The sequence below is a fragment of the Crocuta crocuta genome, unplaced genomic scaffold, assembly GCF_008692635.1.
Source record: "Crocuta crocuta isolate KB4526 unplaced genomic scaffold, BGI_CrCroc_1.0 scaffold15, whole genome shotgun sequence".
NCBI lineage: Eukaryota > Metazoa > Chordata > Mammalia > Carnivora > Hyaenidae > Crocuta > Crocuta crocuta.
Window position 1 is genome coordinate 4,179,401 of NW_027530508.1, and position 22,358 is coordinate 4,201,758.

Consider the following 22,358-nt stretch of genomic DNA (forward strand, 5'->3'; position numbering starts at 1 on the left):
CCTCGCCCCGCTCCTCCCTCGGGCTCTCGCAGCTCCCGCTCACCCGCGTTCCAAGGGTAGTTAACTAGGTTGTTGAGACTCTGTTTCGCGTTTGCTGCTTACAGTCCCTGGGTTGGGCGTGATGGCAGTCCTTTCCCGCTCCAACCCTTTGCAGACCCAACCGATCTGGGATTTGCTCCACAATCCACAACTTTCAGATTCTGGTGAGTCGGTGAGGCCTAAAGAGCAGATGGGGGCTGGCTGACCGCCCCGCACCCCCAACCCCCCGGGCTTGCAGTCCTTCTGCCCTGAAGCCCCAGGCTGTGACCGCCTCGGGTGGTAGAGTCTGGAGACCTGAATTCCAGGCCTGCCCGTGTCACACGATTGCTGTAGGATCCAGGGGCAATTCTCGGAACCTGTTTTTCTTACCACTTATCTCAACGTGAGGGTATCTTATGCTACTCTCTTATTTGCCTCTGATTCTGGTTTTCTATTGGGTCTTTTCCATGCCTTCTGTTTCTCGCAGTTCTTAGCACCTCACAGCCTGGATGTGCTTAGTAAGTTCTGGCTGGCTGATAGAAAAAAGTGGTAGCTAACATACCGCATGCCTCACAAATGCCCCCTGGACAGCTTGCATCAACCTGTGGAGGTAGGTTTTATAGTTAGACCTAGTTTACAGACGAGAAAATTGAGGCTCGGAGAGAAAGTCGCTTGCTCAGGGTCACAGATATCTGTAAGGGGCGAAGCTGGGATTTGAACCCATCAGGCTGTGTGACGGATTGTGTTGTATCTGGTAGGATTATGTTCCATGGCAGTGGTCCAAGCAGATACCCAGCCACCTACTCTGCCTCCTGGCCTACAAAGCAGAGATCACAAGAAGAGCAGAATGGAGGCTTTGACTGGTGTCCTGCCAGGTGGGCAGAAGCCCTTGAGGGCTGGTATGGGGATGGGAGACAGGACATAGTGTATGCCCTTGGCCTTTGGTGACATCAGCTGTATTAGAGTAGGGTGATCACTGTAACAAACAATCTGCAAGTTTCAAGTATTAATATTCAAACTTATTTCTCATTTGTATCGAAGTACATGTGTGGATCCGCAGGGGAGGAAGGCATCTTTTCCACACGGTCATTCAGCATCCAGGCTTCTTCAGCCTTATGGCCCTGACAGTTTGTAAGGCCTTGAACTCCTCTGCTGGAGACTTCTGCATCCAGAGAGAGAGAGAGAGCAAGAATATGGGTAATTTTGTGGACACTTTTTTTTTTTCAGACTTGAAGTGGTTCATACCGCTCCCCCTCATATTCTGGTGGCCATAACTGAGTCGAATGACCACCCTTAACCCGAAGAGAAGATGGGAAATGTCCTGCTGTGTGTCCAGGAGGAAAAGAAAACAGGGTTTGGTCAACTCAGGAAAATCTCTGCCACATCATTGTCATGAGGGAGTTCTCAGGCCCATGGCTCAGACAGACATGGGTTCACATCTTGGCTCTGCCCTTTACTATCTTGGAAAAGCCATTCATCTCTCTGAGCTTTCGTTTGCTCGCTTGTAATATGAGGATCTGATAGGATAGTTACAAGAATTAAATGTTTATTTTTGAGAGAGACAGAGCACGAGCAGGGGAGGGCCGGAGAAGGAGAAGGAGACACAGAATGCGAAGCAGGCCCCAGGCTCTGAGCTGTCAGCACAGAGCCTGACGTGGGGCTTGAACCCACCGACCGCGAGATCATGACCTGAGCTGGAGTCGGATGCTCAACCAACCGAGCCACCCAGGTGTCCCAATAACAAATATTTTGTAATATTCCTTTAGTATCTGAAATAAACTTCATAGATAATATAATTTACCTATGTATATAATTTAAAAAATTAATGTAATGCCCTCAGTGTAAAGAACACGTAAAAAGAAAGATATATATAGTTAAATAACATCTATTTTAGTATGTAAATATGCAGGATAAACTCCACTAGAAGACATGACAAAGTGGTCAGGAGCTTATTAGTCACAGTAAAATGTAACAGTTGCAAATGCAGACTGACGGTGGCTGGATACTGGGGACTCAAATATCCAGAGGGATTTTATTCATTGCAGTCACGATTTCCAAAGTGACACCCATCTCTTGGGAAAGTTCTTAACCCAACAGAGCACAATCTTCCCTTGGTTGTAGCTGCTCTCTTGAAAATTCAGCGTTACCATAACCCCCTACAAACTTCTCTTTGTGTTTATAGGTGAAAGAGAGTCAGGTTCTGGGATCAGATTGTTACGAATAAGGTTTTCACCTACACCCGTGTCTCGTAGGGCTTTGGAAAGGCGTGCAGGACATAGGAGAATTCTGTGTTCTGCGGGGTGTCCTATTCTGGGGCTATCCAGCGTCCCTGGCCCCCACCCACAGATGCCCATCGGGACCCCCAGTGTTTGTGAGAACACAAATCCGCCTTGCCAATGTATCTCGAACACCGCTGTCACGCTGTCGAGAGATTTGGATGTAAAGTGCTGCGCACAAGACCTGGTGGTAGTGAGAGAATTTTTGTCTTTGGCTTTAGACCCTGTTCACCCTGCATCTACAGGGAAGCTCTTTCCTTCTTTCACGGGGGAGGCAGTGAGATGTGTAACAGGTACAACAACAGTAAGAACCCGAGTAATTAGCACATGCCAAGCACTCATTATATGCCAGAGACTGTTCTCAGCACTTCATCTGTACCACCTCACTGAGTCTTCGCAACAGCCCCGTGAGGTGGGTGCTGTGATGGTCACGTCTTCTTCTAGATAAGGCGTGGCCAGGTGTAACTTCCAAGGTGACCCAGGTCGGAGGGGGCAGGGCCAGGCTGTGACCTTTGGCAGTTTGTCTCCGGGACGCACATGCTGATGGAGAGTGTGCGGGCACTGGAGGAACAGGGACCCGGACTGGTATTCCAGCCTCCCCTCTTGCACTTCCCTGCCACGGCGCCAGTCTGCAAAGATGGCCTGCTTCGGGCCGGTGAAATCATCTGTGTAAATTATGATGATGAAAAGAGTGACCACTTGCTGAGGACTCATTTTATGTCAGGCTCTGTTGCAGAGGGTTTATTCATTCATTCATGTGTTCATTCAGTAGCATCCATTGGCTGAACACCCACGTGCCCAGCATTGGGCTGAGTTGTTGACTCAAGGTCAAGTAGGCAGGGTGGGTTTCATAGTCCCAACCTCAAACATGTAACTACACAAAACTTAAAAAATTTTTTAAATTTTTTAAATGTTAAAAAAATCAGCCATGCATATTTATGTGGCTTTATTTCTGATTTTTGAGAAGGGTGTGCAAAAACAGCTCCGTGGAAGAAAAGAAAGCCTTTTCCACAAATAGTGCTGAGCAATTGGAAATCCACAGGCAAAAAGAAAAAACGAAAACAGAAAAAAAAAAAAGAAAGAAAAAAAAGAAAAAGAACCTTGACTTAAGTTTTAGAACATAGACAAAAATTAACTCCAAATTAAATATAAAATGAAACAGAAATGAAATGTTTCATGGAAAAGTGTAAACCTTTTTTTTTTTGTTTTATTTAATGTTGAGACAGAGAGAGACAGAGCATGAATGGGGAAGAGGCAGAGAGAGAGGAAGACACAGAATCTGAAACAGGCTCCAGGCTCTGAGCTGTCAACACAGAACCTGATGCGGGGCTCGAACCCACAGACCGTGAGATCATGACCTGACCCGATGTCGGACTCTTAACCAACTGAGCCACCCGGGCGCCCCAAATGTAAACCTTTTAGAAAAAAAAAATTAGGAGAGAAAAAATCTTTGGGACCCAAGGCCACATGAAGAGTTCTTAGACTTTATGCCGACAGCTTGATCCATAAAAAAATGAAATAAATGGATATAAGTTGGACGTCATCAAAAATAAAAACTTGTTCTATGTGAAACCCTGTTAAGGGGATGAAAAGACAAGCTACAGGGGCACCTGGGTGGCTCAGTCGGTTAAGCATCCGACTTTGGCTTAGGTCATGATCTCACAGTTCGTGGGTTCAAGCCCCGCATCGGGCTCTGGGCTGACAGCTTGGAGCCTGTAGCCTGCTTCAGATTCTGGGTCTCCCTCTTTCTGCCCCTCCCTTGCTCATGCTTTGTCTCTCAAAAAATAAATTAGCATTAAAAAAGAAGAAGAAAAGAGGAGCTACAGGCTTGGAGAAAATATTTGTAATCTGCATCTGACAAGGACTGCTACTACGTAGAATATGCGAGAACTCTCAAAACTCAACAGAAGAACAATGCAGTTAGAAAATGGGCAAAAGACATGAAGAGACATTTCACTGAAGAGGATATCCAGATGGTAAATAATCACATGAAAAGATGTTCAACATCATTACCCATCAGGGATGTGCAAGTTACACCACAACGAATCGTCACTGCACGCCTATCAGAATGGCTAGAATGAAAAATAGTGGTAACACCATCTGCTGGCAAAGAGCACAAACTGGACCACGCATACGTTGCTGGTGGGAATGTAAAATGGTAGAGCCGCTCTGGAAAAGACTTTGGCAGTTTCTGATGAAACCAACATGCAGTTTTCATCATGATTCAACAGATGCACTCTTGGGCATTTATTCCAGTGGAATGAAAACTTACGGGCACACAAAAACCAGTGCATGAATGTTCCTTAGCAGCCTTATTCATAATACTCGGAAACTGGAAGTAATCCTGATGTCTTCTAATGTTTCATGGTTAAATAAGCTATGGCACATCCGTACAATGGCATACTATTCATTAATCAAAAGGAAAGGATTGTTGGTATAGTCATAACTTGGATGAATCCATGGAGTTTTGCTGAGTGAAAAAAGCCAATCTCAGAAGTTCTAAATTCTACGAATCCATTTACATAGCATTCTGGGAATGGCTAAATTGTAGAAATGGAGAACAGATTAGTGATCGCCAGGGGTTAGGGACACAGGCTGGGGGAGGAGGGTAAGGGGAGGGGAAGAGGCAACAAGAGCTATGCCTGTGGTGATGGAAACATTCTGTATCTTGCCCGTCTTTTTTTTTTTTAATAAAGTTAACAGTTTTTTTTTTAATTTTTTTATGTTTTATTTATTTCTGGGAGAGAGAGAGAGAGACAGTGTGAGCAGGGGAGGGTTCAAGAGAGAGGGAGGCACAGAATCTGAAACAGTCTCCAGTCTCTGAGCTAGCTGTCAGCACAGAGCCCGACGCGGGGCTCGAACCCACGAACCTTGAGATCATGATCTGAGCCAAAGTTGGATGCTTAACCGACTGAGCCACCCACGTGCCCCGTATCTTGCCCGTCTTAACATCAATTTCGTGGTTCTGATATTGTAGGTGGTTTTGCAAAATGCTACCATTGAGAGAAACTAAGTTAAAGATACAGATGATTTCTCTGTGTTCGTTTTTTTTTAAATGTTTTATTTTTGAAAGAGTGTGAACAAGGGAGGGGCAGAGAGAGAGGGGAGTGGGGGATGCGAAGTGGGCTCTGTGCTGACAGCAGCAAGCCCAATATGGCGCTCGAACACTCGAACCTTGAGATCATGACCTGAGCTGAAGTCCAATGCTTATCCAACTGATCCATGCATATGCCCCTGTTTGTATTATTTCATAAAACTGCATGTAACTTGAACTTATCCCAAAGTTATAAGTTTTTTTTTACCTCATTTTACTTATTTATTTAGCGCATGAGTGTGAGTGGGGGAAGGGGCAGAGAGAGAGAGGGACAGAGAGAGAGAGAGAGAGAGAGAGAGAATCCCAAGCAGGCCCCACACTGTCAGCACAGAGCCTGACATGGGACTTGAATTCATGAATGGTGAGATCATGACCTGAGCTGAAGTCTGATGCTTAGCCAACTGAGCCACCCAAGTGCCCCCATAATAAGTTTAATTAAAAAAAAAAAAAGATAAATCAGGGCTACTACCACTAATGAAAATAAAGTTATTATTAAAGCTACAAATCTCCCTAAGTATTTAAGTTCAACTTACTAATCTTAGAATTTTTACAAACACTTCTAAGGGGGATTTTGGAAGTTGGTTAATTAAGTTCCCCTAATCCTTTTAAGCCACAGTAAAAAATTTCATATATTGAATTTTCATTTTCAAGTAGTTCACTTGTCTGATTAACAGAGACCATCGAGCATTTAAATAATTCTTGTACACCTAATAAATACACTTCTAGGTATGGCTAATCTTATGTCCTCTTAAATTTCAGTAATATATACACATTTAATAAGAATGTCTTCAACTTTTAACTTGAAATAAATTAAATCAAAATCTCATTTATACATTTTAAATTAGAACCACAATATTAATCTATTAATTGTTCCATCTTTATACAATACAGTTGAATACCTGAGGTATACAGATAATTCGTAACTTCAACACAAAATTAGTTTACTTCTGTAGTTAATGCTATCATCTTCCAGGGTTAGCTGCATTGATCCATTGATGAAATAATATTTCTCTGAATTGTACTGGGTTGCACCTAGAGCAGGAATTTTGGAGGGGGGACGAGAATGTCGCCACAGCATTCATGATTTGGGTGTTTTTTTTTTTTAATTTATTTTTGAGACAGAGAGCAAGTGCACAAGCAGGGGAGGGGCAGAGAGAGTGGGGGACAGAGGATCTAAAGCGGGCTCTGTGCTGACTGCCGAGAGCCCGATGCAGGGCTCAAACCTGTGAACCATAGCTCATGACCTGAGCCTAAGTCGGACACTAAACTGGCTGAACCCCCTCTCCCCCAGGTGCCCTGATTGGGGGATTTGTCTCAGGCTGGCCCATGACACGCTATGAGGAAGCAGGGGTTCTGAGCACATGCCCTACACATGTCTTGTCCTGATCTGCACTATTTTCACATACTCCGTATGTGGCAGGACCACAGCTATTAGAGGTGTTCCAGACAGCCAGGTGGGAGTTTTGCACGGCTCTGTGCCTTCGGGTGGTGCTGTGGTCCTAATGCCAATCCTCGGGTCACCAGTAATAGATAGCAGTGACAACTAGAAATGCGTATTCAGCCCTGAGTATGAGTCAGGCACTCCCGCAAACACTTTAAGGTAGAGTGACATTTAATCTTTAACAACCCAATGAAAGAGGCATGCTAATTATACCTATTTTATAGGTGGGAAACTGAGGGACAGAGAGGTCATGTGACCTGCCCAAACTCACAGGCCAGTGGAAAGCAGCGTCTGGATGTGTCCCCAGGCTGTCTGGCCGATTGGTTTTTGCCCGTCACCCCTGCCCTATCTGACTTTGCTACCAGCCAGCTTGGTGGGAGAGATCGCGGGCACCTGGCTGTCTCCGTTGCTTCTCTTCTCGCTCCTCCGCTCCTCCCCGCTGTCCATGCCCATAGTCACGTGGAAGCCCCCTGTGCTTCTCTGTCCCTTCTATCAAGGCCCAGAGCGGGGCCTGGGAGCTTCCTGATAGATGTGAGTTCTGTGATCTGCCTCACTGTCACATATGAGGTGGAGAGTGGGTGGGGGCGGGGCCGGGGCCGTCTCGGTGGATGGTACTGGGACCCGCCCCTAGGCCTGCTATACCCTCACTCCCTCTCTGCCCTTTCCTGTGCCCTAGGATTGCATTCCAAGCCCACCACGTCGATGACAAGCAAGCTGAGGAAGCCACAAGAAATGCACAGAGGGAGGTCGAACTCTGGGAAGCCGCAGGCCAAAATCCGGCTCATGGGGGTATGAGCACCCCCCCATAGGCACCGGGGCCCGGGATGGGGGCGCAGGGCCAGGGGGCCAGCAATAGCGAACACGCCCTGAGCACTGGGTGGATCCTGGGCTCATTTATTCCTTAACAAGGCCGCGGGCAGGCTTATCATCACTCCCATTTTACAGATGGGGGAACTGAGGTGCAAGGCGAGAAAGGACCTGTACCAGGTCATGTAGCCAGAAAATGGTAGCACCAGGGATTGGAGCCACTTAAGCAGAGCGTTTGCCTTTGCGTTTACGACTAGGAACCTGATTTGAGGAATCGCTTTTTATTTCACTGCATTAGGAACTCAGCCTGGTGGGTTGTCTGTTTAGACGTTTCCAGTAAATTAACCTTTCATGGGACACGATGGACCTCGAAGCAGAGCTTAGAAGCTCACTATTATATATTTCACACCTCTGATACAGTTTTAGAGAGTAATTTTCTTCCCATCCATTGTTTTCTATATTTCTCAACAGTGTTTTAGGGTATTTGAAATGACTTAAGAGTCTGTGTCCACAGAAGAAAGTAGAATACTAAATACTATTAAAAAAAATTTTTTTTTTTAACATTTATTTTTGAGAGACAGGGTGTGAGCAGGGGAGGGACAGAGAGAGAAGGAGTCACAGAATCCGAAACAGGCTCCAGGCTCTGAGCTGTCAGCACAGAGCCCAATGCGGGGCTCGAACCCATGAACCATGAGATCATGACCTGAGCTGAAGTTGGCTGCTTAGCCACCCAGGCGCCCCAGAATACTAAATACTATAAATACGACAAAATACATGTAGAAGAAGTATTAATTCCTTCAAGAAAGTTTTTTTTTTATTTTTTTAAATGTTTTTATTTATTTCTAGGAGAGAGAGAGAGACAGCGTGAGCAGGGGAGGGTCAGAGAGAGAGGGAATCACAGACTCCGAAACAGGCTCCAGGCTCTGAGCTGTCAGCACAGAGCCCAATGCGGGGCTCGAACCCATGAACCATGAGATCATGACCTGAGCTGAAGTTGGCTGCTTAGCCACCCAGGCGCCCCAAGAAAGTTTTTAAGAGCTCAGTGAACAATTACTAGATAAAGAAATGGGGAAGAATGCTTTGAAACCTTTTCTTCCCTCTAACCTTCAAGTTTGCAAAGTGGTTCAGAGGCGGCTCAGCGTTCTTAAAAGAGAAACTCCTATTTCTGGGGTTATTTTTATTTGTTTTATTATTTTATTTTTAAAGTTAAACATTTTTATATTATTTATTTATTTTTGAGTTTATTTATTTTGAGAGAGAGAGAGAGGGCAAGTGTGCTCACGGGGAAGGGGCAGAGAGAGAGAGAGAGAGAGAGGGAGAGAGAAAGAATCCCAAGCAGGCCTCATGCTGTCAGTGCGGAGCCGGATGTGAGGCTCGAACCCATTAACTGTGATGCGAGATCATGACCTGAGCTGAAATCAAGAGTCCCAGTGCTTAACTGACCGAGCCACCCGGGCACCCCTGTTTTTATTTATTTTTAGGGGGTGGTGGTGGGGCAGAGAGAGGGAGAGGGACAGAAGATCTGAAGCCAGCTCTGTGCTGACTGCAGAGAGCCCAGTCCTGGGCTTGAACTCACGAACCATGAGATCATGACCTGAGTGGACGTCGGATGCTTAACTCACTGAGCCCCCCAGGCTCCCCTCGTGTTATTTTTGTCCTGAGTTTAGAACTCAGACAATTTCCCTCTGACACCTGGGCTTTTGAACAGTTCCTAATGTTGTATCCTGTAGTCATTTGTTTAGTCAATAAATATTTATTGAATGCCTCCTGTGTGCCAGGCTCTGCTCTAAGTATAGAGGATTCACCAGTGATATGGCTGGCCTCTGACCTTGGGGAGATCATATTCTACTTTGGGAGACAGACAAGAAACAAGACAGATAAATATATAATATGTGCCGTGATGATAAGAGCCTTGAAGAAGCCCAAAGATTACGGTTAGGGGCCAGAGAGGCACAGAGGGAGAGTGGCTGTGATAGGGTGGTCAGAGAAGGCTGCTAAAGTGGTGCTCTCTGAGGGAGAAATGTATCTAGATAGACGAGCCGCAAGTGCAAAGGTCCTGAGGTTGGTATACCTGGAGCAGGTGATGGGGAAAGATAGTGGGAGTAGGGGTATAGGTGATGGCTTGTGTGCGGCTCTGCGTTGGGCTTTGTGTTTCTATGCTGAGTAAGACAGGAAGGCCCTGGAGGACTCTGGGTAGAGCAGGGACATGATCCGACCTAGGTTTTCACTGGAGTCCTTGGGCATGGAGGAATTTCCCAGGAGACCATGGAGACAAGGCAGAAACAGGAAGGGAGCAGAAACTACCCAGCTGATTTGCTCTCGGAGACACAATGGGATCCTGACTCTGCCCCTCAGTCTCGGGATAGTTATTTATTTCCTCTACAACATTTGAGAGAGTGCCTCCTAGGTGCCAGGCGCCATGCCAGGTGTTGGGGACACAGCTGTGGACAAAGCCCTCAGGTCTGTTCCATTATGGAGCTTCCGCTGTAGTGGGGAGCCCTATAATAAATGAATGAAAAAAACCCCAAAGAATACTCATGTTTATTCAACCCTTACTTGTGGAGACCCAGTAACTGTCCTCTGTGCTGTGCCTTATGGCTGTGCGGAAACATGGCTGCCCCCACCCGCCCTCCCTGCTCTGACTNAATAAGAAAAATGTATAATTACAGGTTGGGGTGCAGATCAGGAAGGAAGCAAAGCAGGGCTTCCGCACCAGATCTGGTGGTCAGGGCGCATCCACTTCGAGAGCAGAGATCATGAATTCTGTGGTTGATCCGAATCCCCTGGGAGCCCCAGCGACCTTAGCTCGGTGGGCTTCTGTGAAGCGAGGCTGACGGTAGTACCAAGTGAGGTAGGGTGTGTGAAGTGCTTTGCACAGTTTTGGGCACCTAATAAACATTCTGTGCGTTCGCACTATTACTATATGAGGAATATGGGAGCTGAGGGCCAGGAAAGGGAAGTTTCTAGTAAAAGAGAAACGAGGAAGAACAGAGGAAGAGAGCAAGCACGGAGGTGTGGCGGGGGGGGAGGGCTCAAGCCGGTGGGAATCGTATCAGCCACTGCTCCTGAGTCACACTGAGTGTTCCCAGCACTGCCACTAAGTGGCTTGATTGTGAATATCACCTCCTGTGTTTTCTACAGCGGCTCTCGGAGTCAAGTATGTTTCCTGACCTTCAGAAAGAGTATGTATAGCAGGGTTCTTGGGAGGCTAGAACCTCTGAGATTCTATTTGCCCAGATTCCCTGCGGTGGTGAGTGGCAGAGCTGGTATTTGAACCAAGTGTGTCGGGGCCTTATGTCCACAATTTTAATCACTATGGGGTTCAGCCACATCTGGTGGCTTTAAGCCCACTCACTTCCTTGTCTTGGTGCGGTGAGAAGCCAGACATCGGGAATCAGAAGGCTGGCTTTCCAGTTCCGGGGCCATTACCTTCTGGCTGTGTGACTTTAGGCAAGTCACTTAACCTGGCTGAGCATTTGTCAATAAAATAAGAGTTAGTTGGGGGCGCCTGGCGGGCTTACGGGTTGAGTGACCGATGTTGGGTCAGGTCATGATTGGGCTTGCTGCTGTCAACACAGAGCCCACTTGGGATCCTCTGTTCCCCCTTCCTGCTCCTCCCCCACTTGTGCTCTCTCTCCCCCTCTCTCAAAAATAAACATTAAAAAATAGCATGTGTTTAAAAAAAAATGAGGGGCGCCTGGGTGGCTCAGTCGGTTAAGCGTCCGACTTTGGCTGAGGTCAAAATCTCACGGTTCCTGCGTTCGAGGCCCGCGTCGGGCTCTGTGCTGACAGCCAGCTCAGAGCCTGGAGCCTGTTTCAGATTCTGGGTCTCCCTCTCTCTCTGACCCTCCCCTGCTCACGCTGTCTCTCTCTCTCTCTCTCTCTCAGAAATAAATAAAACATTAAAAAATTAAAAAAAAATGAAATAAGATTTAGTAAACATAGGATAGTGCCTTTGGATGAACCGATGCCGTGAGCTGGGTTCAGAGTGAGGCACAGCGCCCAACACACAGTAGGCCCCCAACAAATCTTATGGTTGTTACTGTAGATTTGGTGCACCTGCGACCCTAGGCAAGTCCCTTGACCTCTCAGGCCCTCATCGTTGCCATAGGGACCACGTGTGAAATGAGACAGTAGTCGTGCAGCTCAGCGATTTTTCTTGCCTCCCCGCTTCTCCACACATGGCCCGTCACCTCTGCTACCTTCTTCCCTACCTGGCGTGGTTTTCTATTTTTATTACTGTTCTTATTACTGTATCTTATTGATTCAAAGAAGCCAGCGATTATAAGGTGCAGCTTTATCCTATTTACCCACGAACAGAATTTTGTCGGTTAGATCGTGGCACCCCTATCTCTGAGACGTAAGGTTAGGGGAAAATGGGCGTTCCAGAAAAGAGATGAGGTTGTCCAGCGGCTCTGACCTCAGACAATGGGGTCGCATTGACCAGTCGCGACCACAAGGGGGCGTGCGTGCGGCGGGAGGGAAGCGGTCCTGGGGCTCCGGGAGGCCCCCCGGCGTCCCGCGCGGCGCCGCCTCCCATCTCCACCCCCTCCTCCGCCCGCAGACGTTGCTCAGGCATTGGCGGAACTCACTCCAGGAGCTCTGCAGCCATGAGGTCTTCCTCACCAAGCTCAACTGGGAGCTGGTCAAGGCCATCCAGGACATGGAGGAGAGCTCGGCCCTGAAAGCGCACGCGATGCTGCAGCAGCAGGACTTCCTAGCGGTGAGGCCGCGCCCGCACCCCCCTCGCCTCCGCCCCGCGCACCTCCGTCCGCTCTCGGCGCCGCCCCGCTGCGCGCTAGGCTGCCCTCTGCCGGCCGGTTGCGCAAGCGGCTTCCTTCTGGAAGATGCGTCTCCCACACTTGGCCCCACCTGCCTGGCCTTTGGAATCAGACCCAGATTGGGGCTCATCCCAACGCCAGCACTTATGAGCCCGGGGGGACTTGGAGTGAACCTCTGAGCTCTGTGAAATAGGGCACAGAGCACCCGGCCCAGATGGGGGCGGTTGTCCTTGGCACACAGTAGGTGTGCAAGAGAAAGTGGCTGCAATCACCACCCCAATCGGCAAATACTTACACAGTGTAATACTGAGTGCTCTGTCTACACTCACATAATCCTTACAACAACCCCCTGGGGGTGGGCATTATTATCTTTATTTTACGTAGGAAAAAATGGAAAAACACAGAGGCTGGGTAACTTGCCCAAGGTCACCCTCTTTGGGTGTGCCTTCTCTCGGTGTCCCCAAATGGCTTTTCCTCTTTGCTCACATGGAGAGAGAGGTCCCTTGTGTCCCCTCCTCTTGTCACAAGCACACTGGTCTTATCGCATGAGAGCCCCACCCTTTTGACCTCATTTGACCTTCATAACCTCCTTAAAGGTCCTATCTCCAAATACAGTCATATTGGGGAGTTAGGGCTTCAGCAGGTGAATTTGGGGTGGAGGGGACCCAATTCAGTCTCTAACAGAGGCCAAGGACCTGCAGAGTTATTTGTCTCAAACTTAGTAGAATATTCTGGAAACTTAGACGAAGTCATTGTTGACTGTCTGGCATTAATCCGTTAATACATTTGTCGTTCAGCCTGAGGGCTTCCTGTGGGCCCTTGGGACACAGTGACCCAGGGGCCACGTTGTCTACATCGGGCTCTCCTTGTAGTGGGGTCTCTGGCACTTAGAAAGCTGTGTGTACTGCCGCAGGGATGTGGTGTGGGGAGCTGAGAGGGGCCCTGTGGAGAGAGGGAACGTGGCCAGCTCAAGGAGCCACATGTTGACCCAGGCCAGGCCAGGGCCCTGTCAGCCTAGCTACTGAGTTTGGACCTTATTTATAGGGCAGAGGGGAGCCACCGGAGGGGTTTAAATAGCAGAGGGATGAGGTCAGCTTTTTTTTTTTTTTTTTTTAAAAGAAACATCATCGTGACTCTGTGTGGAGCATAAATCCAAGGACAGCCAGGCAGGAGATGAAGACAACTTAAATAAGACAGTGGCAGCGGGGCTGGAGAGAAGGACGCAGCTTTGGGGGCTGTTGGGTTTTAAATCCTTAGCGCTTGGTGGCATCTCAAAGGAGGGGGGAATGGGGAGCACAGCCTGGGTTTGGGCCGTGCCATCGGCCTGGCTAGGTGGGTGGTCGAGGGGACCGTGTGGAAGGGGTTGGCGAGCCTCTGGGCAGGTTGCTGGGTCTGGGAGTGGGGCTGGATCTGAGGACTCCTCCGAGGAAGTGCCGGGTTTGACCCTGCCCCTCCTGCAGACCATCATCGACATCTTGGAGTGGTCCAACCAGAAGAAGCTGCAGCAGCTGACACGTGAACTTAAGGAGTGGGAGGAGAAGGAGGAGTCCAAGATAAAGTGTGAGAATCCGGGGGGCGAGCTCCCCATCCCCTCTCTGGCTCCTGGGAGGTCAGCAGCGCACCCACCTTGCACCTGCCTTTTGGAAACCAGCAGCCCCATCATCTCCCTGCTTAGGCAGATGGGACGCAGGGACTGTTCACCCATTTTGCAGATGGGAAAGCTGAAGCTAAAGAAAGTGAAAGTAGCCCGCCGAAGGGCAGGTAGCCGGGAGCCGGAATCCAGCCCCAGCTTCCTCCGTTTCCTGCCAAGGTCGCTCTGGGAGTCAGTGGCTGGGCCTGGTCCCAGGTCTTCCATCATGTTGAGCCTGTGGTTTCTTTCCCGGGAGCAGACTGGAAGCCCTCTGAGGGACGGGGTGGTGTGTCAGCGAGCCTCAGACCCTGGGACACCACCCCCCACGGAGGGCGGCAGGACAGACTTTCTCTTCCTGGTCGTTTTATGGGCTCCTTGCCTTGGGAGCAAGTGTGTGAGGAGGCCGAGGTCCAGGGAGGGACAGTCTTGGCGAGGGTCGCACAGTAGGTCAGCTGGGACTAGTCTAGCGATGTTGCCCTCAGTGTCACTTTCCTACCCCGTGCTGCCTCTCCTGCCGGGGGTAAAAGACTCTCTCGGGACTTAGCTTTTCACCGCCTCCCAGCCTTGTGTGAGCTCGCTTCAGCCAGAGCCAGTCCACTGGCCCGTGGAGAGCTCTGCCTCCCGGATCTCCTGCGAGGGGTCCTTGAGGGAGGATCCTGCCTCCTGTCCCCCCCCCCCCCCCCCCCCCCCCCACCCGGGGGACAGCGGAGGCGCAGCTAAGTGGTGAGGATGCAGGGCTGGGGGTGAATCCCTGGCTCCCATCCTGGCTTCATGACTCAGGTGCACGNGGGCGCCTCCCCCCCGCCCCCCCCCCCCCCCGATCCCTCCAGACCTGGAGCAGCAGGTGGAACAGCTGAATGCCAAGATCGAGAAGACCCACAAGGAAGTGAGCTTCCTGAGCACGTACATGGACCACGAGTACCCTATCAAGGTGGTCCAGATCGCCAGCCTTGTGCGCCAGCTGCAGCAGATGAAGAACGCCCAGCAGGTAGGTGGGTCCTTGGCCCTGCCCCGCTGGGCCGCGCTGGAGACAGGGCTGGTGGCCAGACGCCCTCCTGCCCGCCCCTAGGATGAGCTGGATGACCTGAATGAGATGCGCAGAAAAGTCCTGGAATATTTGTCTGAGCAGCTTCAGAAGAAGCAGAAAAAGCTTCTGAGCTCTCTGGTGGTGGTGAGTAGCCGGCCGCTGGGCCGGGGATCCCAGCCCTGCTTTCTTCCCCGCCCTCTGCCTCCGGGCCCCCTGCGCCAAGCACTGTGGGGCCAGACCTCTCCTTCCTCCCCAGAAAAGCCAGCAGCCCCATCAGGAGGCTCTTCTGCACAAGATCTGGGAGGGCCAGCAGATGGTGAAATATATGGACAAGTTCAGAGAAGTGAGTGGCCACGGAAGGTGATGGTCCCTCTGGCTGGGAGCGGAAGGGAGGGCGGTCCCCATGGTCCGGATCTGGCGCTCAGCAGGTCTCCAGCCCTGGTGCCAGCCTCCCTCCTAGCTAGTGCCGTTCCTGTCACCTGTCATTCATCTTAGGAGGAGGTTAGTGCCCACTGAAGCCTTGACTCGTTGACCAGGGTAATCACCATACGTTGTCTGCTCAGCCATCATTTTACTTTTGTTACCGCCCCCTGTATTCATGCTTTAATTTTTGTCACTCCCCATCACCCGTTAGCCCTGTTAATGAACTTCACTGTCAGCCCCCTCTCGCACTAACTTTCATTATCCTCCTCCTTCATCTGCTGTCGGCGCCAGGGGCCTTCGCTGCCAGCCCCCATTAGTCCTCATTATCAGGTACTGCCCCCTCTGCCACCCGTCTCCATTCTCCGTGATCTCCTGGCCGCTTTCAGCACCACCAGATGGTGGCATAAGTCGTGAGCCCAGGAAGCCCCCAGGTGTCCTCACTGCACCTCCGTTCTGCCCTGTTCTCCCTGTTGGTGGGGGACATTGGGCTTCTCACTCTCCCCCACTGGGGGCCTCTCCCCTCAGTTTATCAGCCAGTTTGAGGAGGAAATACCCATGCTGAAGGCCGAGGTGGAGCGGCTCCAAGTCCAAGTCCGGGAGCCCCGAGAGATCGTGTTTGCGGATGTTCTGCTCCGGAGACCCAGGTATGTGATCCTCTCGGCGGCTGCCTCTTAACCCACCGCATCGGGGGCTTGAAGAGGCCCTCTGATCCCGGGGAAGGCGGAACCCTGTACAGGGGGCAGGGAGACCGGGGTCGCGCCTCGGCTCTGCAGCTGACCACGTGGCAGACGTGACCTTCCCCGTCTGGGCCCGTGTGTCCCACCAGTGCACAGGCAGCTGACTTATGTAGTCTCTTTGGACCCCCTTCTGGTTTCCTGATTCCAGGCTTCCACCACGTGGGTGCTCCCCTAAGCTCCTGGGTTGTTCGGGAAGATGGAGTTGAGGGGGGCAGTTGGCTCTGGGGAACAACGGCCGGAAGACACTGTGGGGAGAGAAGGATGTCCTCCCTGCCGGGCAGACTGCTGGGCTCCAGAGGAAGAAGTTCCTTCCTTCCACAGCCAGTTCTCTGCCGCCTTCCTTGGGTCTGGCCCTCTGAGGGGGGGAGGGAGCTTAGGGGTCCCGCTAGGCCAGGCCTCTCCGTGATGGCACGCAGGACCCGGGGCACCTCCATGTGGAGCCCCCAGGTGCCCCCAGGTAGGCAGCTGACCTCAGAAGACAGATCCTGGCTAGAGATGGAAATTTGGGCATTGCCAACATAGAGATGCCTTTTCTCCGTCTTCTCTTTCTCCTCCTTCCCTTCCCCCTCCTCCTCCTCCTCTTCTTCCTCTTCCTCCTCCTCCTCTTCTTTTTTTACTGTTTATTTTTGAGAGAGAGACAGACAGAACATGAGCAGGGGAAGAACAGAGAGAGAGGGAGACACAGAATCTGAAGCAGGCTCCAGGCTCTGAGCTGTCAGCACAGAGTCTGACGTGGGGCTCGAACCCACGGAACTGTGAGATCATGACTTGAGCCGAAGTTGGACGCTTAACCAACTGAGCCACCCAGGCGCCCCTAGGGATGCTTTTCCGTTGTACCATTATCATGAAACATTTCAAACATACAGACAGTAGAGAGACTATTACGAGGAATGCCCAGTTGCACGTGTAGTTTTAGGAGCTGTTATGTTTTTGTCACATTGGCCTCATCTTCGCTCCTTCCCTTCTGCCTGTGACGTGTTGTGAGTTGGCGGGCAGCCTGACGTTTCACGCCTAAAGACGTCCGTGTGCGCCAGGAAGATGAGGGAAGGCGTGAGTGTGGGTGGGAGAGCCGGGACGGGGTGGAGGGAGAATGCCATGTGTGTGCCCTCGGGATGCACCGCGGATGCAAACCCATTGCTCTTGCTGCTTTGTGGAGGGAACGACGCCTGTCAGTTACTGAGCGCTCTTTCCGAGCCGGCATGGTCTCGCTCAGTCCACCTGCCAATGACAGGTTGTGAATGTCACCCCTGTTTGACCAGTGAGGAAGTTGAGGCCGCTCTGGGGTCTGGCACGCGTGAGTGCGTGGTACAGAGGTGCCCACGGAAGGAGCAGGGCCAGAGGGGAGCAGTTTGGTCGAGGGGACACAGAGCCACGTTTCCAAGCCCGCCACTCTGACTGTAAAGGGTACTCGTCCTGGGGAGCCCGCAGCATCTCAGGGCTGAGTTCCTGCTCCCTCTTGACCTCAGACCGCGGTAGGGGACATTAGTCGCGCCAGACCCATTCTTTTGTCATTTCTGGCGTGTGTGTGCGCACCCACATGCGCCCACACGCATACTTGGGCTGCAAGGTCACAGGTGTTTTGGGATGGGACACAGCCAGGTACCCGTGTTCCGAGGAGCAGGGCTCCCGAGGGCCTCCTCCCCCTCTGCAGCGCTGGCGCCCCGTGTGGCTTCTCACACCTTCTTTGCTCTTCTGTACCAGGTGCACCCCGGACATGGACGTCATCCTCAACATCCCCGTGGAAGAGCTGCTCCCCTTCTAGATGGCGGGCCAGGGGCTACCCTTCCCTCCCTGCCCTTTCCCCCACACCTGGGGCCTTGACTTGTCTCCTTCCACGACCACGTGTCCCCTCAGACCCTGGTCTGCCCTGCCTCTCTCCCTCCTCTCCCTCCCTTCCTTTCCCCCTCCTTCCCTCCCTTCCTTTCTTCTTCTCCCTCCTTCCCTCCCTCTTCTCCTTTCCCCCTCCCTCCTTGCCCCCTTCCTTTCCTTTCCTCCCTCTGTCCCTCCACCCTTCCTCTCCCTCCTATCTCCCTCTACCTTTCCGCTCTTTTCCTCCCTCCCTCTCTCCTTCTACCCTTCCTCTTTTCTTTCTGGTTGGTTCTGCTGGTTGGGCCAGATAGGCGTTCCCAGTGAAGTGTGCCACTCCTTCTTACCAATAAAGCTGGCTTTGCACTTGCTCTTTGGCCTGGAGATCTCCAGCTAGGCCTGAGATGTGGCAGGCATGGATCGTCCTAATGTGAGGGGTGGGTAACTGCCGACTGTGTCTGGGGGCACCGCAGGCCCCGAGAAGTGTCGCATGAGCCCCTGCCTGAATCTCCGTGGCTCCGGGCTGCCTTGTCCCAGGGGCGGCGGGAGCCCAGCTTTTCCCTCCTGATTTGTACTCAGACCTTTTGAGGCCAGTGCCAGGGTACGGGGGAGACCGTCCCCGAGTCTGACGCCCCTGGGGACTTGCTGGGCTTTCGTGGCCTGTGGCCGTTTGTGTTCTCGTGCAGCTGTCTGTCCAGTGCCTGTGCCCCAGCTGTGCGTGGCCGTGACACCTCCCCCCCCAGGTGCGTAGCTGGGCACAGCCCCCAGCGCATGCTCCTCTGCGGCCGGCCGGGAGGGGTGCTCCCGGGACCCCCTCCGTGCAAGGACGGCCCTCAGGTGTCTGGGAGCGCCACCGGCACGCATCCTTCCGCCGCCGGACCCTGGGGCGGCCTCACCCGCAGAGGCTGCCGCGTCTAAGGTCAGCTGCCACCCCACATCCCATCACCACACCGTGTGCAAATACCACAGGCCCTGCTGTCTGGGCCACACCCGGGACGACTCTGGAGGCATGTTCTGGCCCGTGTTCTGGCCCGGAACTCCCTGTGGGGTCAACTGAAACAGTCCCCGCGGCCTTGCAGCTTGACCTCTTCCTGCACCCATCCCCGCCTGCCTCGCCCTTCCTCGGTGGACTGACTCCCAGGTGCTGCTTCATGAATGAACGTCCTGCACTTGACACTCCGCCTCAGAGTGGCTCCCCGTCCCGACCGAGACTCTGGCTGCTCACCGGTCCTCTGTGTCTGGAGAGACTTTGGGCTGCAGGTTATGGACCCCTGACCGAACTGGCCTAAATGGCAAAGGGCTCAGGTAAGTCAGTGTTCGAGGCGAGGCCAGGCTTTATCCAGGACTCAAGCGAGGGCACCAAGGACCCCGTGTCTGTTCCTCTACTTTCTTCTCCAGAGTGTTCCCCTCCCCTGAGGCTGGCACTCCTGCGGTCACGGCGGCGTGGCTCCCAGCAACCCCTGGGGGTAGTGATTCCTTGGTCACATCCTCTCTGTCGCAGAGCTTCTAGCCGAAGTCTTCATCCTCCCTGCATGTGCACACGGATACACACAGGGCTGTCATCGTGAATAAAAGGAGGACCCTAGTGACATGACTGGTTAGGGATTCTACGCACCGGTCCGTTTTAGCCCCAGTAACGAGGCTGCATGAGCAAGGATAGCAAAACTCACTGGATTGCGGCACGAACAGTCTCTTCCTCAGGGTCTGCAGGTCAATTGTTTGACTGACTTCTGCTGGGTTGGTTGGGTGGCTCTGCTTCTGGCTGTAGGTCAGCTGGGCTTGGTTCCAAGCTGTGGGTTAGGCTCAGGGGTGCGCCTGAGTTCTGGGGTGACCTGGAGCAGGCTTTTCTCAAGGAGGGCCGCGGGAGCAAGAGCCCGGTCAAGCACGTAAGACCTCTGCTTCATACGTGCTAGCATTTCATGAACTGGGCAAAGCAAGTCACAGGCCCAGGCTCTGAAGCTATTAGGCGTGGAAGTACCTCCCGCACCGCCTCTCTGGGAGGGTAAGAGGAGTGAATATTTGCTGAACAGCAACCCAAACTATCCTGCTTTTCTGCCTCTAGAGCCAGGGACTGAGCTCTGGTATTAGTTGTGTGTCGCTGCTGTAACAAATCATCACAACCTTCAATTAAACGATGCACATTTTTTTTTTTAATCTTGCAGTTCTGTAGGTCAGAAGGCCGATACAATCTCAGGAGGCTGAGATCAAGGATGTCAGCAGGACTGTGTTCTATGCTAGAGGCTCCAGAGGAGAATCTATTTTCTCCAGCGTCATGTGGCCCCTGCTCTCCCTCCAGGACCAGTAACTGTAGATCAGTTTGTCTCCTATCGCTCTGGCTTCCTCTTCTGCCCCTTTCCTCCACTTTTAAGGGCTCTGTGATTACATTGTATCCACCATCAGGCTAATCTCCTGTTTCCAGATCAGCTGATTAGCAACTTAATTTTATGTCATAATTCCTTTATGTTTGTTGTGTAACATATCACACTCCCAGATTCTGGGGGTAGGATGTGGGCACCTTTGGGGGCTGTATTTCTGACTACTACAGACGGCCTTCTGGACCCCAAAGATTCAAGTCCATCTCATGTGCAAAGAGATGCACCATGTCCCCAGGCCTCATCCCATAAGAGCACCAGCTCAAAGTAAAAAATTCCCACCTGAATCTCATCAGCTCAAAAGTCCCAAATCTCATCATCTGAACTAGCTAGAGGAAGGCTCTGAGAATAATTCATCGTTGGGTACAATTTCTTTCCATCTGTGGATCTAAGAAACTCAAGGAACAAGTTACCACCTCCCAAAATACAATGGTGGGGTGGACATAAGTTACCTAAAATTTATAGACTTTTCCATTCAAAATGGAGGACATGAGGAGCAGGGTGCCTGGGTGGCTCAGTTGGTCAAGCGTCTGACTTTGACTCAGATCATGATCTCTGGTTCGAGAGTTCGAGCCCCTTCTTGGGTCCCTGTGCTGACAGTACAGAGCCTGCTTGGGATTCTGTGTCTCCCTCTCTCTGCCCCTCACCTGCTCGCAGTCTCTCTCTCTCTCTCAAAAATAAATAAACTTGTTTAACGTTTATTTTATTCTGAGAGGGAGCAGGGGAGGGGCAGAGAGATAGGGAGATATAGAATCCAAAGACAGGTTCCAGGCTCTGAGCTAGTTGTCAGCACAGAGCCCAATGTGGGGCTCGAACCCATGAACACGAGATCATGACCTGAGCTGAAGTCAGATGCTCAGACAGCTGAACCACCCAGGTGCCCCAAACATTTTTTAACAATGGAGAAAATGAAAGGAAAAAAGGAGTCGCTGGTCTCAAGCTGTTTCAAAATGCAGCTGCTGTCCAGGCCTAGAAAAATCCTCTGGGCTTGAGACTTTACCTCCTTAGTCATTTTTCCTTTTTGATGCCAAGTAAGTACCTTTTGTAGTTCAGTAGTTCCATCAGCCTGTTTCCTGCCAAGAGAACTTCGGAGGTTGGCATCCACTTTCATTTTGTCTTCTTTAGTCTCCGTTCCTTTCCTTCTAAGCCGGCAGTGTTTCCGCTGATCGGACACCCTCCAAAGCTTGTGGGACTCCTGTGTGTGTCTTTAGGGTTTCAACCCCATTTACTCCATTACTTTCCGTGTGTCTGTCCTAGAGACCCCGTTCCCAGCGTTGACTTCTGCTCAGCTGGCTAAGGCGATCGGTGAGTCACATGCTTCAGCTCTTCAAAGAGCCTTTAAAAATCGTGGTAAAGGGGCGCCTGGGTGGCTTAGTCGGTTGAGCGTCCGACTTTCGCTTGGGTCATGATCTCGCGGTTCGTGGGTTCGAGCCCCGCATTGGGCTCTGTGCTGACTGCCAGCTCAGAGCCTGGAGCCTGTTTCAGTCTGTGTCTCCCTCTCTCTCTGACCCTCCCCTGCTCACGCTGTCTCTCTCTCTCCTAGAAAAAAAAAATCGTGGTAAAATAGGGGCACCTGGGTGGCTCAGTCGGTTAAGCGTCTACCTCTTGATTTCACCTCAGGTCATGATCTCACGTTTTTGTTTTTTTGTTTTAACTTTTTAAATGTTTTATTTATTTCTGAGAGAGAGAGAGATGGCATGAACAGGGGAGGTTTAGAGAGAGAAGGAGGTACAGAATCTGAAACAGGCTCCAGGCTCTGAGCTAGCCGTCAGCACAGAGCCTGATGTGGGGCTTGAGCCCACAAACTGTGAGATCATGACCTGAGCTCAAGTTGGATGCTTAACCGACTGAGCCACCCAGGCACCCCCTGATCTCACGGTCTTGAGATCAAGCCCTGTGTCAGACTACCAAGTGCAGAGTGTGGAGCCTGCTTGGGACTCTCTCTT

At 51.4% G+C, this 22,358-nt stretch overlaps 1 protein-coding gene across 3 annotated transcripts; it reads left to right on the plus strand.

Moving 5' to 3' along the window:
• Window positions 1-61: 61 nt before the first annotated feature.
• Window positions 62-18,411, plus strand: CUNH20orf96 (chromosome unknown C20orf96 homolog). Of its 3 annotated transcripts, none has more exons than XM_077767036.1 (10): window positions 62-203; window positions 7,506-7,618; window positions 12,201-12,359; window positions 13,878-13,977; window positions 14,878-15,035; window positions 15,117-15,218; window positions 15,331-15,417; window positions 15,789-15,827; window positions 16,023-16,141; window positions 17,936-18,411. In XM_077767036.1, exons 1-10 carry the CDS (start codon window positions 122-124, stop codon window positions 17,994-17,996), a joined length of 1,020 nt encoding a protein of 339 aa, XP_077623162.1. In that variant the 5' UTR covers window positions 62-121; the 3' UTR covers window positions 17,997-18,411. The 3 variants fall into 3 exon arrangements, with proteins under 3 accessions (XP_077623162.1, XP_077623163.1, XP_077623164.1); XM_077767038.1 differs by lacking the exon at window positions 62-203 and adding an exon at window positions 7,344-7,360; XM_077767037.1 differs by lacking the exon at window positions 15,789-15,827.
• The last annotated feature ends 3,947 nt before the right edge of the window (window positions 18,412-22,358 follow it).